General features: G+C 44.5%; 1 protein-coding gene across 1 annotated transcript in view; it reads right to left on the bottom strand.

Moving 5' to 3' along the window:
- Positions 1 to 18841, bottom strand: part of RFX7 (regulatory factor X7) — a 51968-nt gene that overhangs the window by 17211 nt on the left and 15916 nt on the right. Inside the window, exons 2-4 of the mRNA XM_074916764.1 lie at positions 12419 to 12452; positions 4277 to 4359; positions 3315 to 3437 (exon numbers count right to left, since the gene is read on the bottom strand). Coding sequence (XP_074772865.1) covers positions 3315 to 3437; positions 4277 to 4359; positions 12419 to 12452 — 240 coding nt within the window. The remainder of the gene's footprint in view (positions 1 to 3314; positions 3438 to 4276; positions 4360 to 12418; positions 12453 to 18841) is intronic.

Below are 18841 nucleotides of genomic sequence, written 5' to 3'. Positions count from 1 at the left end.
AAAATATTAACCAAAAGCCAGTGAAGACAGCCAGGCTATGCAGCCCAGTTTACTGGGCTGTTTTCTTCCTGGGCAGAAAAATCCTGATGAACAGCAAATGATAAAGGACCTATTGCATGAAACAAAACCAAGATCTTGGCTTATCCAATCCAGCAAAACAACTGGTCTCTTAAAATGGGTTAAGGAAACATAGGGAGAGGGAGGCTCTCATTAAGCTGATGAGCAATGCCAGCACAGAAATGAGTCCTAAAAATCGGGTAGGATGGAAACCAGATGTCTGAAAACCATGAGAGAAATGAAATTGCAGGTCACACTCCCAAGAGCAGCAGCAGCAGAGGTGAAAAACAACTAGATAGAGTTTGGTTGGCTTTTAAAAGGAATATATAGGTGGTTGCTTATGAGAGAGAGCTGGACTTTACAACACGATAGGTCCCATCCTTTTCCTGTCAGGGAGTTTTATATAAAAACATTGGTTAAGTGCTATGAAACAACATGAGTATGTATCTTGTGTCTTATTTAACAGACATGGTACTCATACACCTACCACCCTCTCCTGTGCTAGCTTCTGAATATTCTTCTGATTTGTCAGTTAACATTCTTAACACTTAGTGCACATCAACCATGCGTCAGGCGGCACCGAGTGGCCCGGCAGGCAGTAAAGCACAGATTAATGATTTACAGGCTAAAGGGAAGAGATATGGGATGACTCAAAGATCTCCTAATCCATATTAAGCATATCAAGTGAATCTTCAGGGCACCAAACTTAAATATGAATGACTTCTCTTCCCTGCATCACTGCAACAGAAGCGAGATAAGAGGCCCCAAGTGTTTACTGGAGGCTCAACAAACTATTTTGCGGGCAAATGGGGATTTTGTCTGTGTAAGCACTGCAGGATTGCATTTACAGAAACCCTAATTCTCTAAACTCAGGTCATCTACACCTGGCTGACTCCAAGAGGGTGTTTACCAGTAGGGAGAAGATACCCAAGTAAAACTGACTTACAGGAAAACACTGAAAAGATTCGACGGAAGGAGCATCCACTCTCTGCAGGGTAGATAGCACGGTAGGCAGCGCTGCATGAGTTCCCGGATTTTCCAGACTGTATTTGCCCATAACTCCCAGAGGAAGCTGGCAGAAGAACCGTGTGTTCCCAACAGAACACAGCTTCTTACAGCCCAACGTATTCTGTCAGTGCAAGTGGCATCACAACACCAACAAGAGAGGTGAACTAGCTCTCATCTACCTCCTTTCTGAAATTCAGCTGCAAGCTCTCAACCTTCCCAAGTGCTACTGCCTTATATTATGATGCATTTTTCATTCATTTTCTTCCTTTCAAAAGGGAGATGAATCCATTCACTTTTATCCAGTTAGAGATGTGAATTCACAAATTAAATAGAAGAGTAAGAAAACAGAAAGAAGAGTTAATCACTGTGTTGAATAAGCTCAGCAAGAAGAGGCTACTGGAACACGGAAACACCATCAACACTTGCCAGCAGTGGACTTGTGTGGGGTGTAAGCTTCTGTCTTTCCCTCTTCATAGAAATAAAAAAACATGAAAGGTGATGCAGAAGTCCAAGTAGTTTTGCAAGATTTATTTTGACCAAAATTTACAGCAGGAATGGAGATGCTGGTATGATGCAGCACTTCTGAAGCCTGGTAACTTTGATTTATACATGCGGAGTGCACAAGCTTGCTCACTGTGAGCTCACGTAACCTCTATCTTTGCACAGAGGAGAGAAATGCTAACTTGTTAATATGACAGAAGTGAGTTTTGAGAGGTCTTAACACCCTTAGGTAAAGAAAAATGACTTATCAAAACTAACTCTCTTATCTATTTATATGCCTGTTCCCCACCTCCCACTCCAAGACTACTTTTCCTTTGGTGTGCAAGAATAACTCATGAAAATATCCAAAGAAACTGAATGTTTTAAAAAACAGAGCAGATGCTTTCAAAGGAGAACAGATTCCAAACATTTGATATTTTCCTGAATATTTGCTTACCACCCTTATTTTGTTAGGGGAAAAAAAAAAAAATACAATACACAAATACTTGATGCAGCTACATACAAAAGCCATCCAAATTTCACACTCCACAATCTGTAGATGATGATTTTTCCGGGCATCTGCAGCTTGGCACAGCATGGAAGCCAAGCAGATTTGTTGCTGAAGCAGGCCATAAATTATTTAATAAGAAATATATTTAAGAATAACGCTCCCATCTCTCTCCTGCACAGCAGCTGCCGCTGTTGCCGTGTCTGCGCGAGCGGCTGCTGCGCGGGGATTGGCCGCTGCGGCGCGTCCGTGTCATTGGCTGCGCGTCCCGCCTGCGTCACGCTCCAGGCCACGGCCAGATTTCAGAAATAGGTGTGTGCGTGTTTATCAACCCCAGGCAAGAGAATGCCATCATGTTTCAGCTCAGTCAGAGTAAAAAACTTGACCGGAGAGTTAATTAAAAGGAGGTATTCCCAGAAGGCAATCCTGCAGCAGCAGCTACTACGGGCTGAATCCTGTAGGCGCTCAGGGGGGGAAGGGATTCAGCTCGTTGCAAATTACTGTAATCGTTCAGATTATGGAAATATTCATACTAGATCATAAATCTGTTATTCATCTTCAGGCAACTGGGCTGAGGATGATTATTTCCACCCCCTCCACGGGGAACGTTCTGTAAATGAATTCCAGCTTCCGTCAGACAGCTCCCTCTCCCCTCTCCCCTCCCTCTAATCGCTCGCTCCTCACACGGTAGCTCCCGACACCACAACACACCCTCACGGTGCCCGTGGTTACTGTTCTCATACATATTCAGACACTTTGTGTCTCTGCAGAAATCAGGTTTACTGCAGGAAGGTCCAATATTTATGCGTTATTCTGGAAAGAAAGGTGTAATGGGCTAGATTGTAGGGGCAAGACAGCTGCACTTCCAGGGGGAGCAACTGAACTCCTCATCCTCGTTAAGGGAGTCACCTACACGTGTACATACAGTGGGCCAAAAGGGACTGTAAGACAGTAAACTGGTGCTTTTCACCTGTGCCACTCTGTCCACAACAAAAACAATATTCATCCAGGTATTTACTTGTTAAAAAAATACCTGTACCTTTCCTTCAGCCTATGTCTTTCACAGTCTTATTTTCCATGGCAGAAATAACGAACACAGTTCCCCTCACTGTACTCACTGTGTTTCTCAGGGACATTAGTGTACAGGGCCTCGTTCTGCCACATGCACTTGTACATCAGTGGAGTACCTGTAGAGCCAGTATCACAGAACTCTCTCTGCTCACTAAAGCCCTGAGTATGGATCCAGCTTGTGAGCACTCACTTGTATTCATCATAAACCTCCTGCTTGGGAAGGGACGTCTCAGGGTGCTCTTCCAAGGTGTTCCGTATCCAGGAGAAGGCGTGCATCTGCTGGGCACGGCTGGACGACATGGAGAGCTGATCGCTAGGAGGGAAGAAGCAGCACCAGTGAAGATTTCGCTCCACAGCTCCTCCTCAGTTACAAGACTTAGTAACTGTCTGCCCACACAGGTGGAGAGACAACGAGGGCCAGCACCTCACACACATGGCTACTCCTTGAGGTGTGGGCAGCAGTTATCTCCCTCTTCCATCCACAATTTAACAAAGCAACTCCACACTACAGCTCTTGACACGTAGCTGTGAGTAGACAGCGATGGGTCAGAGTTCACCCACTTCCTCTCTGAAATTTGTCGTTCCTTACTGACCACCTCTAAGCTTTTGCCCACTCGCTTTGCCAGTTGCCCTTTGGAGACACCCGACTTCCCCAGCAGATGCTCAGAGTGTTCCCGATGGCACCTGCCTGCCCATAACCACCCTACTGGGATCATGTAGTAATTCTGTGACGTTGTGATCTGCAGGTTGGTTTTCTAGACCTTCCTTCAGTCAAACAAACGTTACCAGAAATACCATTAGTTCCTTCTTTCCCCCACCATCACATTTGTGTTTTTATATTGTCACTTCCTACATAAAAAGTGAAGGAACGATTACACTTAGGCTGCGAAACACTTTCTCTGATGACTCTTGCATTTTAGGTTTATATTTACAAGCTATTCATGCACTAAAGATTCCAAAGTTTAAAAAAAAAAAAACAAAACAAACACCAAAAACCCGATCTTCAGGAATAGAAGACTCCTTAATGTTTAATAAAGGCTGCTTCTGCTACCAAACACATCACGTGAATGGCTCCTCAGCAGCCAAGTGCCACAGGAAGCAAGGTTAAGTTTTCAGTACTAGCTGCTCACATTTACACACTGACACACTTACCTTTTGTCTCCATTGTTGGGACCCGAAGGCAGCTGAAGGTAGAGGTAGAGTTTCTCTAGGTCTGTAAACTTCTCAACTTCTTGCTAGATAACAAAGGTGTTTTGGTTAAAAAAAAAAAAAAAAAAAAAGGGTGGGGGGAGGCAGAGGGAGAAAAAGCAAACAGTAAGAGTTGAGCTTGACAGCTAAAAACTATTACCCAACAGTCTATTCCTAAATAATGTAATTTTAACTGAGAAAATATATACTTATGTGAAAGAATGTGACTATGAGCACTCTGGGACTTGAAGCTTGATTCTTTTTTTTATTTGCACACCATCAGACACTAGAAAGCACTTGTCACCATTACAAAATTCACATGCAATGGAAGCAGAATCTGGAAAAATGTCAGTAACAGATCACTTCTGTAACCAGACATGTAACATGAAAACTTTATCTTTTCAGAGTACACATGAAGCACCTCTGAAAATGCAGCATCAAAACCCAGCTGTGCTGTAACACAACACAGGAGGTCATATCTAATCCTGTGATCTACTATAGATTAATAGTTAAGTGTCACAGACTCCAATGAAGACATTCTTTTAAAATCCATCTATATACATATGTACTTTTTTGTTTCCTTTGGAGGTCACAGTTATTTAACAGATACTGAAGACAAGCCATTCAGTGAACATGAATCTCAAGGCTGCCGGACTCCCTCCTCCTCCAGAGGATACCAGCTGAGGGGAGTTTTACCTGGGTATGCAAACAGTGATTGCTTCATACAAACTAGCTTTTGGTCACCTGAAACCAGCTACATGGCCTTAGAAATACTGGGCAAATCAGTTGTGTCAGTGTGCTCAGGCCTGCTCAGCAGCAGTGCGAGCAAAGCCATGCATGCAGCAAGGAGCAAGCGGGTTCTCCGTCGGGAAGATGCTGCAGAAGCAAGGCAGGGGGTGGGGCAGCATCAGTACCGAGTCAGACTCACTGGATCCCTTTCTAAGTCTGAGTACAGCTTCTGGACCACAGTTCATTCTCTTTCCCTTCACTGGAGTCTCACTGCCAGTGTCACCTCTCCCAGAAGGAACAGAATGCAGAGAGCAGGACCAAGAGGCAGGGAGGGATCCCTGGCTGTTTGCTTCAGCAATGAGCAGAGCAGAGCCCGGGGAAACTAAACACCTAGACTTCACTTCAAACCCGGCTCCCCACCCACCCGAGACTTGTGCGGACCCACCTCACTCAGCTGGCAAATCTAAGAGCAGTAGTGGAGGGAGGGCGCTCCCCCGCCCCGCTCCCTGACCCCAGGGCCGCCGGGCCGGGCTGTCCGGGGAGAGCACGGGGCTGCCAGCCCCCCCGCAAGCCTGCTCCCCACGCCTGGGCCCCCAGCGGTGTGACAGACTCGCAGAGCCAAAAGAAACACCGCCAGCAGCAGCCAGGTAACACTCGGGATTTGTTGCTTTTATAAACTGCAGCAAACCACAACATTTGGGGTTTTTTTACTCTGACAAACGCCTAAAATTTGCTGACACCGATTTCTGCGTGGCAGCTTACACAGCAGCGGTGCTCAGACCACCAAATATCCAGAGAAACACTTCTTAATGGGTGCATTTTGTCAAATTCTCTGTTCTTTCTTTCCTGCATACATTACACCATTTGGACTGGTGGGTTTTCCTTGAACAAAGCCATTATTGAAACACTCTGCAAAGAGAATTTACAGAAAATTGATCATTTATTTCTGAAAAGATAGAAAATTAATTGTAAGAAAATCTGCACTTTTTTATTAGTCCTCCTTTTCTTCGAGGAACTTAATTGCTTTTTGTTTAAATGGCAAATGCCAAAGCAGTACCCAAAGGACGGGTCGGGGTGAGGACACCCCGCATGGCAAACACTAACCCATGTGGCAAATGCATCCCAGGCAAAACAAAAACACCCCCGGTGACTCTGACACTGAGGTGGAAGACAAACTCACACTTCCCAATCTAACGTGCCAGAGTGCAACACAAAACGGGCAAGGTTTTAGAAGGAACATTAAACCTTTCAGCTAAAACCACTCAAGTACTCTCAGTGCCCGCTGCAGGTGAAGCAGCTTCTGCTGTGTCCTGGCAGAGGGAAGGGGCTGGGCGGAGGGGCCCTGCCTGAGCCACAGGGGCTCTGCTACACAGGCCCCATCCACCAAACCGAAACAACAACAAACAGCAAAAAAACCCCAACAATATATGTGCAGAGAAAAAAATTTGACTGGGATTATGTAAGCAGAGCTTTTTCCAAAGGATGCAAGCGATCCAGTGACACTCTCATCAGCAAAACTGCAACCCTAGACCTGAGGCAGCTGAAGATTATGGCTTCCCTCACATCCTCAGCAGAAGCAGCTGGACAGTGCCGTTCTCTGTGTTTTCACTCAAACCCATTCCTCTCCACACCTGGCCCCAGACAGCACTTTTTCCTCAACTCCTCCAGCTTCCAGAGATGGCTGCAGGGAAGCCCTGGGCAGACAGGACCTCCCTGAAACCAGTTAACACCCAGCCAGGAGTCACAGGCAGTTCACAGAGGTAATCCTACCTGGGTGGTAATTAGATAAACCTAAGCTTGTTAGATGAGGCTGAATCTATTTAGAGAAAATAATCTTAAAACTGAAGAAGCAGCAGCGAGGAGATGGAGCATGAGAGTCAGTGCAAGCAGATTCAGGAAGCAACGTACTTACATTTTTAAACTAAACCAAACATAGACTGTTTTATCTATAATTTCTAAAACTCAAAACTTTATAAAGGTTTACAACCTTGGTAAGTACAATCTCTTCTTCAACCTCAGCTGACATCCACTAGTTCAGTGCTAAAGGTCTGGTGAATTCCGCAGTAACTGTTACTGCAACTGCTCAGAGTATCACTTTCAAATGAACTTTCAAATTCCTTACTGCAATCAGAAGAAAATTTGGGAAAGAGGAAGAACACTTCAGCTGGCCTACTGACTACTGACCAAGAAGAAAAAGATTAATTCATCCTGAGTTTTCCTTTGTGCTAAGCTGGATACATATGGAAATGAATAAAAAGAAACAAGAACACAAAATATACCATAAATTTTCTCCACCACCACCCTCCAAATAGGTTAATGGTGTGGAAAAAATAGGTCAATAGAGTGGAAGAAAGTCACAGCATCAAGAGGAAGACTGCAATGCTGACATCATCTTGGACAAATTCCCCTTTGTGCAGCCCATCAAGACTTATGCTACAGTAGTTTTAAAACCCATACAGAAGGTAAAATGTCTGGGGAATCCTTTTCCACTACTTAAACGGATCTAAGTAAAAATTTTGCTTCAAGTTTCCTGACCTTGATTGACTGGTTCTATCAAATCAGATAAAGACTGTCTAATTCTCCAAAGCTATTTATAAACCATATTTCTTGAAGCTGCATTAGAAAAATGCATAAGCATGCTCAAGTGCTTGCAGGACTGAGGTGCAAAGCTATCACAAAGCACCACCTCTCTTACTCTTGGTCTTCACACGTTATATTTATCTCCTGTAATTGGAGCCACATTAAATAAAGGAAGATGCAGTGAAGATGGGGAGCAAGCAGCGTTCAGTTATTTTCACAACTTGACTTCAATTTAGCCAAAAATATATCAAGAACGCAAAATATCTGAGTGATCTTGTATTCTGAGACAGAAAAACTAAGGACAAAGAATTAGAAACCTCACAGCTAAGCAAGGACTTGCAGTAACACATAAAGGAGCAGAAATCTCTTGATATTTTTGTTTTGACAGTTACCAAATATAGATATAAAGAAATGCACCAAGTATGTACCAAACAAATTAAACCGGAGATCCATTTATATCTGTGTTATCAGCGGCCACACAGACCTGCTCCAGATGAGTATGTCCTTATGCTGCCTAAGACAGACACGGAACAAGGATCTCCTAGGAACAGATGCAACTTTCTCATTCTAACAAGCATTCTGATTGAGCAAATAAACAGCTGTGAAATAAACCAGGGTGGCCAAAATGTGTGTGGTTTGGTTTGGGTTTTGGGTGGTTTTTTTTTTTTAAATAGCAGGTTTTGACATCTGGTTCCATTCTGACAGACACTAACTAGACACTGAAACTTTTCGTAGCACAAAAAGACAAGGATCAGTTCACCACAGGCTGTGGTTAAGGACTTAATCCGTGCTACGGGAAACATGAGTTTATTCATGTTCCTTCTTGAAGCAGAGAACCTTGAGATCTGAACGCGGGTCCCCAGAATCACAGAGTATCGTTTAAGGTTTCATGACCTTGGTGGATTGGTTCTCTCTATCTGGGTTTCTCTGACTGCTGATCTACTGTCAGGTCATAAACCTTAGTGACGTTTCATACTAAAGTTGTCGAAAGGGATTACTGTGGGAAAACTCCAGGGAACGTGCTTTTTTTGGATTGTTTTTAAGAAAACAGTATTTTGTCAGGCCAAACTTCAAATAAAATAGAGGAAGAAAATACTAAGGAACAATTAACAGAGTTCCAACTTCTGTAACAAACACAGTGAAAAACAGCATTCAAATCTGAACTATTTCATATTTCCACAATGAAGACAGAATTACAGGTTATTTCTGTCCTTGAGTTCTGCTGAAGGCCAGGGGCACTGCCGCAAATTTTTGCAAGACTACTCTTTTAGGGGACGTGGACTGATCTCTGTATTTCTTTCCACATTTTGAGTATTTATAGATAACTATAATCAAAGGAAAAAAAGGGTATGCCAATGGCAATGTAACTTGCACCTACTGGCAGACTGGTTCTAAAACTTGTCATACTTCAGCAGAACAAACATCTATTATTTAACAACCAGACTAAGAATAGCAACGTAGTCAAGCAATCATCTCCCCACTTTGTGAATAGAGAAACAAGAAGCAAAGGTTAAGTAATTTGCTCAAGGTCGGGTGGTTCATTGGAAATATGATCAAGACAGAAAACAGCTAGGACTTGAAACAGAACCTACTATCCTAAAAAGCTGCCAATAAATGTATTTCACATGCTTTATCTGAATGAACAGAAGCAGAAACATATTTCAGGTGCTAAATATTCCAAACAAGCCCTAAAGCACACGGCAGCTTCGTACTGACAGTGTCCCAAGCACAGCCGCCAAAGCTCCCCGGAGCTCCCGTAGGGCCAGGGAGAGAAGCGCGGAGCTGCCACCTTCCCCGCAGCCAGACCACGCGCGTGTGCAGCTCCTGCACCTGCTCCAGCCACCAGCACCTTCCGTTTCCTCGGCCACTGACCCAGCACGCGCTCACCAGCGCCGGCCTCCTTTCAGAGAGCCAAGGAAACGTTCTTGCTGAGCGATTCTACAGAGCAAACCATTTTAAAAATCGGGTTCAAGAGTTCACTTAGTATGTGGCAACAAATATAACAAGCGAAGTCATAAGAGAATCTACTGCTAGACGTGTTTACTACAGTTAAAAAGATGTTATAATGAATTTTTAATGGCTGTTTGCACCACAATTCTTGCTAATTATCTTTTTTGGATTGCACAGCACACAATGATTTTCCTACTGTCTTCCAGAAACCGACAGCCTGTCGGAACGAGAGCGGTGCGGGGTAACAAACAAAGGGCAGAGAACTTGGGTCTCCTCTGTGAGCAAGTGCAGTCCCCGTGCCCTGATACTCGCCGTTCTCTGCAGTCTGCTGCTGGCTCCACAACAAAGACTGCTGCCATCACCTCTGCTGCTTCTTCCTACTCCTCTCTCCCCTGCTATCCCGTGATGAACGAGGCACTCTGTGTGCGATGCACCTGCGACGCTGCTGCCAAACACTAATGGCAACAACCATAGTCTGACTTTTCTCTCCTGCTGTTTTTTAAGATTGCTAGCAAACTGATCACGTTTAAATGCTTTAAGGTATCACTGGCACCTCCCAACAGAGCTGACAGCTAGTCCCAAATCTCCTCCTTACAGTGAGGAGGGAGACAAGGGACAGACGTTGTCCCTTTATGCTTCACCAGACTGATTCGAAGGCCCTGGAAAGGGTTCTGTCCCAACCAAACCTGCAAGAACAGGCACTTAAAGGAAATGTTGTGACCTGCCCCTAAGTTGGAGTCGGACTCTGCAGGCAGGTGGTACCCCAGTCACAGGGCTGTGCTGACAAACCCATACACGCTCCACCAAAGAGCCAAGCCTCTCATCTCCCTTCTGCAGGACAAAACTGGTCAGGGCTGCAAGGAAGCTCCAAACGAGTTATTCAGAGGTATACAGTCACGGCCATTTAGTTCGACATACTTGTAGGTTCTGTCTTGCAACTCACAGCTTTCCAAAAGCATGTAAAAATGCAGACACCATTTTTCCAGAATTCAGCTTAATTTTTGTTTCCTGAAACTACTCTGACCTTGGATTTTTCTTTCTGAAACTACCTGAACAGCATCAGATGTACCTTTGCTGACCTAGAGGGGCCTTCCCACTGTTGACAGGACTCCTCTGAACAGCAGGACAGACAAGGAGGCACCTGGAACAGAAACCCAGCCCATCCCACACCGCTGCCCTGCTCCCAGTCCGGCTCCGCAGGCTGCTCTGTGTCCACGACCACTGTTCAGGAAAGCAGCTTGTCCACCCAAGGGATGAGACCTACACAAATGAATGGACTCGAACAAACTAAAAATCCCCACCTCAGTATCCTAGATCCACAAATCTGCAGAATTTAATGCAAGAACAGTTCATTTCTTTAAAATGGATTTCCAAGTAGCTGATGACTGGTTACCTCCTATCCACTTCCTCCCTCTCTGACGCTACTTTGGAGCACCTACCCCGCTTCCCATCCCTCACCACAGAAAAGCCTCGTGTTAAAAAGAGTGCAATTCTGCAATTTGCCCTTTTGCCACTGAAGATGACTCACAGACAAAAAATTTAACATCTTCAGACACGTGCTTTGTGTCCACAAATGTCAATGAGGAATAAAGTGGACAAAAAACACATTTTGCATTATTATTTCAGTTGGATGCATCCAGGAATTTTTAAGCACAGGCAAAACTGGGTCCAAAGTTTAATATAACAATACAGCTTAATTTACTATAGTAAGAGGTTTAAAGTAAGACAACATTTTAAGGAAAGAGAATTCAGTGTCACCTGAATTAGTCTTCGATAAAGATACTTTAAGGAGTATTCTTATTTAGCTCAGCCATACAGCTGAACAAATTCTATTTGCTCATATCCAGAGGGCTGTCTATGTCATCTTTTGATCTTACCCACTGGTACTTCTGGATAAAATGACAAAGGTAGAAAGTCAGAATAAGCAGTCCCTTCCAGTCTTCAGATTTATGAATTCAGACTCTGATTTAAAGAAACTTACAATTTGCTCACTATTAAAACAAACAAATTAAACCTCTGAGTTAGTGCTCCATATTTGCTTCCCAGAAATAATCTCTTTGTCATATCACTTTCTAGATCCTGTAATTTTAATGCACAAAGGAAGATGATATTTATGCATTTCAAAGGCTTTACTTCTTCAAAAAATTATTTATCTCTCTGTCCTAAGTAGTACACCAGAGCTAACGGGACCTATAGTGTTGCACACTTCTGGGAAAGTACCTGAGACAGTATACAACAATCCGAGGTTAACAAGATTTAAAAAAACAAAAACAAACCAACAACAAACGAACAAACCAAAACTCTGATAATTCTGACACCTACAAGAATTTCACAGGCCAGGACATTAGTTTGCCAGGTTTTGTGCAAACATGCAGTTCAATCTAGTTCCTTCCTTAAAATGTAGTACTGGCCATGAAGTAACTATTTCAAGGAAACAACAAAACAATCATCATTGTTGTTAACAGCCTAAAGAGCCAGAGAACTTGAAGGTACAGTTAGCTTCTTGCATACTCTGATCCGTGCAATACAGACTCCTGCATTTAATCGATCACGCTTACAGAAGCAGTAAGTCATCTTTCTGTGCGTATCTATACTGACAGTTGTACAAGTGGCAATCGTGGCCACTTGCTGCTGGCCATGAGAAGTCAGTACTGCCACAGAAACAAACACCAAATCCACATTATACATTTTTTTTGGCAACAGGAACTAATTTTGATCACATTTAGTGGTAGTACCTTAAAGCACTTCTAAGGAAAGGTTTCATAATAGCTGTCAAGTCTCCAGAGCCATCTATTTTGGTCTTGAAGTTTATTAAATATTAAAAAGCATTCTGGGAGTTGTACTTACCAAAATGCAGTCCACTTTAGATTGTACAGTTTTGCTAGATGCGAGGGAAGAAAGAGAATAAAAATCTTGAATTAATCTAAACAGCAACAACAAAAATATTACATATTAGAATTTCTATCACTGTACTACAGGCTTAATCTCCTGCTGTTAAATATCCTGCCAGTCTATGGAAGTCTGGATTATTTTTTTTTTGCAGAAACTCACCTCAAGCTTAACCATTTGTTAGAATTCTTGCTGTTCTGCTCTTTTATAAGAACTGTATTTTTAAAAAATGAAATATCACTGCAACTGGGACCTATTATCCCAAGTTGCAAAGCAGGCAGAATGGATGTCACTACTGTTATTGTAAATTCTTCCACAATTCAGATGCATTTTACTTGTTCGTCTGTAAACACAATTAACACTCCCCTCTCCCCACACTTCAGTAAATCCCACCACTTCAAGACATTTATTTATAGCTTTCCAAAGGGCTTCTACAAAGCAGACAATTGGTATCCCACTGGCAACTTAGGAGTTTTCCTCGTTAGTCTCACTACTTTCCTGTTGGCTTATTAAGATGACACTGGGTGGGGACTGAATTAAAGTATGCTATAAATGACCTCAGTACGTGTGCCAAGGGGTGCAAACGGTATGGAACTTATTATACTTCATATAAACACACCCATAAGCAGCTTTTGTGTTTAAGGCTGCTGCATTTCACATGCTCAGTCTGACTGCATTAGCTGAAGGTATTTTATCATTGACCTGAGGAGGGGCAGGAGCTTTAACATGCAAAAAACAATAGTCTTTGCTGCTGGTCATGTACTGAACAAGCACTAAACAACGGGGTTTGGAATTCAGGGAGCAATTCTTTTCCTAGTAGAATAAAACATAATGCACTCTCCTGTTAACACAGCGAAACATCTGACTTATTTTACTTTTGTACAGGTGCTACCTGTACATAGAAAGACCAAGTAAGGTGTCTGATAGATATATTAAAATTGTAAGTAAGAAACAAGCAAGACAAACAGCTCTAGTGCCTGGTGGCAACAGGAACCAAGCTACTGAACCAGCATCTGCTGGTGCATCAGGTGCTCCAAGAGGTCGGAGCCTGGTTGTCCCCCTAGTTACAATACCTTATTTTGAAATCAGTCTAAAAATCTGTTCTGTAGGAACTGCTAATACGAATGCCCCTTCCCATACACGAATTGCATATGCTATAGTGACAGAATACAATAAAAAATTTCATCATGTAAGAATATACGACAAGTTCAGTGAAGTAGATACACCAGCAGACACTCCCTGTGCTGCTGCAGATCTACAGCCTCTCCTACAAAGCAGTGCCCGTGGCAGCAGGCAACAGGGCTCAGGTGTAAGTGCCCATTTTTGTACCTAAACCTTTTCTGTGGCTTCACACGAAAATGCAGAGAAGGAGCATGGAGGATAAGGTGATGCAGGGTACAGGCAGAACAAACTTAGCCCAGATACAGGCTCTACTCCATAGACTTGCAGACGACATTGTGCACGAGGCTTTTCAGGAGGACATGCTCCAGTCAGCATGGTTTCCCATCCTCCTAGGTCTTGCCAAGCTGCACATAAGCATGCCCGTTTGCATTAATATTTTCTTCTTGCAAAGAGAAAGAGGCAAGCTGCCAGGAGGCAGCCGGGCAGGAGATCCCTAGAGCTGTCCTTCTATCTCCAAATATCGGTCTGAGTCAGTAAATGTAAACTCACAAATTTAGTTCAGACTCTTCCAGTTGTGACCTCTGCTCCTGGAATACCAATCAACAGTGTCGAGAAGCTGCAGCAGAAGAGCTATAATGAGGCCAGCAAAGACAGTTTCTCTGTGTTTCCTTTCTGTCAGCTGGTGGCACAGAAAGGATAGTCAAGCTCATGTTCTCCAATCCGCAAGGAGATGTGACATTTTAAAGGGCAAAGGTCTTCAGCAGGGATAAGCGTGTTTTCCATCTCCTGCTCCACAGTATACTGGGAGGATGTCACTAAAATTCCAGAGTGGTAAACTGAGGCTCCTAACCAGAGCACAGGTTGTCAGGGCCCGATTCTGTAAAGCCAGCACCTAGTGATATAAATGCTTCCTATTGACCTTCCAGTGGAGTTGATCCATGTCAAAGTTAAGCAACGCCAACCCTGAGGAACCAGCCCTTTGACTGGGAAGGTGCTGGGACAGTGACCTTCTCACGGTCCTGAGCTCTGCCCAGAAACGCTCCATCTGGTGACACTGCAGGACACATCTCCAGCCAATCAGGAGATAAAAGGACAAGCGGCAAAGAACAACCATCCCAGTCACAATGTATTTGCCACCTGTTTATTTCACCCCACTTCCCTCACTAACAAGACAGATGTGTTTTGAAAGCTGAAATTTCATTTACAAATAAGTAAGTCTGCTTCTGTCCCTGTCAAATACATCCCTTACCCAGTTATTACTGCAATTACAGTAACTGCAACCAGCAATCCCAACAGCAAGGCTGAATCAGGCCTTACACAGAGCCGTTTCGAACTTCTGCAAGCTGCTCCCCACATGCTTTGCTACACATCTCAAAAGAGCTGCAGGAGACCCGTGGGAGTGATAGATGTTCTCCCTAATGAAAATAACCACTCGAATCTATCAGGGACCTGAGCCCATTGGAAAACTCAACTTAGAAACCATACTGTAAGGCAGGAGCCAGCACTGCTGCTCCTGGGGGCTTGCTGTGACTCACCCCCCACCTAGAAGCCCAGCTGACATTACTCTCTTTTGTGGCTCTTCATGCTGACTGTCTGCCTGAAGTTCAACTAGTTCACTTACTTGATCTGAAACTTAATTCAGGCTACTCCAAGCAGTTCCATCCAGTACAAGAAGGTGCCTTTTCTGATTCTGGTGGTAGCTGTCTCTTACCAGTGCTAACAAAGGTGGCTGCTGTTACAGCTGCTTGGATCTACCAGCTTGCACCAGGACACTGAGACACTGACCCACCACAACAACCTGGGAGCACAAAACTGTATCTCAAAACTTCAGAAAAAAAACCAAAACAAAACAAAACAGTGACACTACCACAACCAACGATGAAACTTCTGCTCACTGAATACCACCATGCAGACTGTTTGAAAATTAAGGCACACTGAGTGACTCAAGAGAGGCGCAGTCCTCTTACAGCAAGGCTCCTCCAAAGCGACAACTCTGCCCCAAACACCACCAGTCTGGATCAGCCTGCTCACATCGGAAGAGCTACCATCAGCCACACAAAAAACAAGAACCCAGCCCCTAGTCATCAGTAACACGACAGAGAAAAGGCCGTCTCTTCACCTGTGGTTTAGTGAAGCCTGGCAGGTGGCTCCCTGCGTTTCATGGAGACCCCCAGTGCCCTCTGTCCTCCCAAGGAACATGAGTTGCTGCTCTGGGTCTGCCGCAGACAGCCTCGCTGGAAAGCCTCCAGCCCATCTTAACAGTCCCAGCTTCTGACTTAACCTTTAGGCCCAAGACCTCTGAGAGAACCTTGAAGGTAACTTTCGAGGGCTGCAGCAATTGAAGCTCCTAAATGCTGAAGCCACGTTGACAAACCTGAAAGCATATTGGGGAGGACAGGGAGGGGGGAAATCAGACTAAAGCATTTCCTCAAACTGCTCTTCCATCTTATGCCAAAGTATGCATGTCTGCTTTCACTGACCTATTTTGAGTAGAAATACATAAACAGCCCCATTTTAACAGCCCCAACTTGGCACGGGCAGAATGAGGAGTGTGTTCTTTCCCCAGGTGTGCAGCTGGGTTTACTCTGCACTGAGGGAGAGATGAAGAGAAAAAAGCAAGGGGAGAAGGCAAGGAGATGTAATTTTTTTCAAAGTAGCATAAAACCAGACGCTGCCAAACTTCCTCTAAGCAAGCAGTACTTCACTGTCAGGAACAGGTAGCTGAACTACGCTGAACAATATGGGATTGTCACATTGTAAGAGGTGGTAGAATTCAGCTGCTGTGAGCACACTGAGCATTTCCTTAATGCTGCAAACAGCAGGAGCCATATAACCCCAAGGGATATGAGAAGCCTTATGCCTGTGAGACCAGAAGGAGGAAGGTGGCTGGGAGGGGTAAGAGAAAGCCCTCCAACTGCCCAGCTAACTCTAAGCCTTCTCATGGCCTGCGCAGCCACTGAAGCTAACCCTTAGCAGCTTTCCAACTGCAGCCCCCTGTGAAAGCCAGAGCACAACAAAGCCCGGGGAGCAGCAAACCCACCCGCTGCAGCACCCTCCTGCCCTGGGACACGCTGGGCACGGGAGGATGCCGACGAAGGGGCCGCATCCCCAGGACACTGCGGTTCTGCTCCGGCAAGGGGCCTGCCAGCCCCAAAAGTCACACGGGATGCAGCTCTCACCAGTCAGGCACTAGCAGCAGACTCAATCCTCAAATGGAGGAAGGTATCAGTAACAGCAACAAGTCCGGGTCAGCAGAATTCAAGGGACAAGCGGAGCCACAATTCATTGTGCAAAATGTCATAAAGGTTTGACTAGGGGGCCAAGCCCAGAGCAGTTTTTAAATGGTAACCTTCAAACCATCAGTGAAGCTGCCACAGATACTCTGTATCCCCTTCAGCCCAAGACTGCAAATATTTGCAGAAACTGGAACACCCTCCCGAAAACAGCCTCTGTAGCTGCATTTCGTACATTTTGGACAGCCTAGGGAAAACATTATTTCTGCCAAACCGTAATGCAATTTATGAAAAGGAACCACTTTCCATCGCTGCTAATAGCTGTGCCGTACATCAGGAAGACAGGACACAACTCCTGACCCAACAGCAAGGGCTCCCCCCGCAGGGCTCCCGCTTCCCAGTACTGGTGCATTATGCTACATTATTTCAGGATATACAGGACAGCAAGAAAAGTTGCAACTGGAAAGAAAAAACCCCGGTGTATAGCTACTTATCATTAGCACTGCTAACTAGCTACTATCTCAGATGGTAAACCACCTACCCTCTCAGACAACCAACTGAGAGAGAGAGAAGGTTTATAAAGTTCTAAAATAAGCTTTCTTTGGAGAAGGGGAAAAAACCAAAACCAAACCAAAATAAACCCTAAGTTTTTTCTCTCGAGAGTTCAGCACAAGGCCAGCACCAACTCAGCACAGCTCTGGCAGAGGAGCAGGAGCTGTTCAGGGCCACAGGAAACTGCTCACTCGTAGCCCCCGCGTACGACCCTAACGCTGTATGGCAACACACTGCAGCCCCAGGATTTACACTCAGGTATCTGAAAACAAGCCTTCTGTATGAGAAGGATACCCAGGACAGCAGTTAGAGCTGTCTGCCAAGGAAGAATTATTTTGGCCACATGGCCTTTTAAAAATTACTCAGGTCTGAAAAGCCTTCATTTCCCACTCTATCAATCAACCCCCCATACAATCTCCAAAGGTTGTTTGTGACAACAGGGTCTATGGGTTGGCTGGAGAGGCTGCTTCTATAGGGGGCAATACCACGTGAGCAGCCAGGCCTGCGTCTCCCAGGCACAGGAGGTATTTGGGTGTTGATAGCACCCAGGAGCAATTTTTCTTGTGCAGCATCCTGCTGTCTTTTTGCCTCTTGCAAAAACCCAGTTAGCTCCCAAGGAAAGCAAGTTAGACTCCACTGCTTAATACCAACAGTGACAGTTCTGGCAATCATCTTTCTGAAAGCCATATTAAAATAGAGTCATTATTAAACTGACCACACATCCTTTTGGGAAATTTCACTATCTGTTCCACAACTTTGATGACAGCAGGTGACATTTAAAAAAAAAAAAAAAATCTATTTACCCTGCATGCTGTGAGGAACCACTCAATGAAAGGATTACCAACCCTATTACAGTAAGTGGTACTATCAGGAAGGTACTATTATCACACCCTTACCACCACAAGCACTGTGTCCCAGCGGTGCCTGCAGGATTCAGCCCTTAATCCCTAATCTTACTGAATTAATGCTTCTCTTTCTTAGACTAACAGCTCTAAATATATCTTTATATAACCTTCCATTCAGAAGCACAAAGAAATGTTAAACTGGAGCCAAGGATCATCTAAGGAGAAAATTATGAAACAGCCGCCTATGTGTGCTGCTACTCAATTAACATCTTAACATATGCCATGTTACATTGTCTGGCTTGGCTCACATTGATAAAGAAGTAAAATGGCTGTAAAAGCATTTCAATTAAATATTTAGAAAGCAGAGCTGCAAAAGGTTGAAACATGTTTGAATTAGCGAAATGACAACTATATATACTGCTCAGCTAATGGAGGAAGAGCTGTCGCTAGCAGAGGTGACAGGGGAAAGCACAGCCCAGGCAGGCGCAGGCTGCCCTGGCAGCCCAGGGCCCGGGACTCGCTCCCATGCCACCCCGAGCCCTCTGGCATGCAGGAGCCAAAAATCAGGTGGCTTCTGATGCCACCTAGGGGCTCTCTCCCTGCCTGCACCTCTCCCCGGGGGATAACTC

This window comes from Athene noctua, chromosome 13 (assembly GCF_965140245.1).
Source record: "Athene noctua chromosome 13, bAthNoc1.hap1.1, whole genome shotgun sequence".
Lineage (NCBI taxonomy): Eukaryota > Metazoa > Chordata > Aves > Strigiformes > Strigidae > Athene > Athene noctua.
The sequence above is the reverse complement of the archived record's forward strand: the minus strand, read 5'-3'. Positions and strand labels throughout refer to the sequence as shown.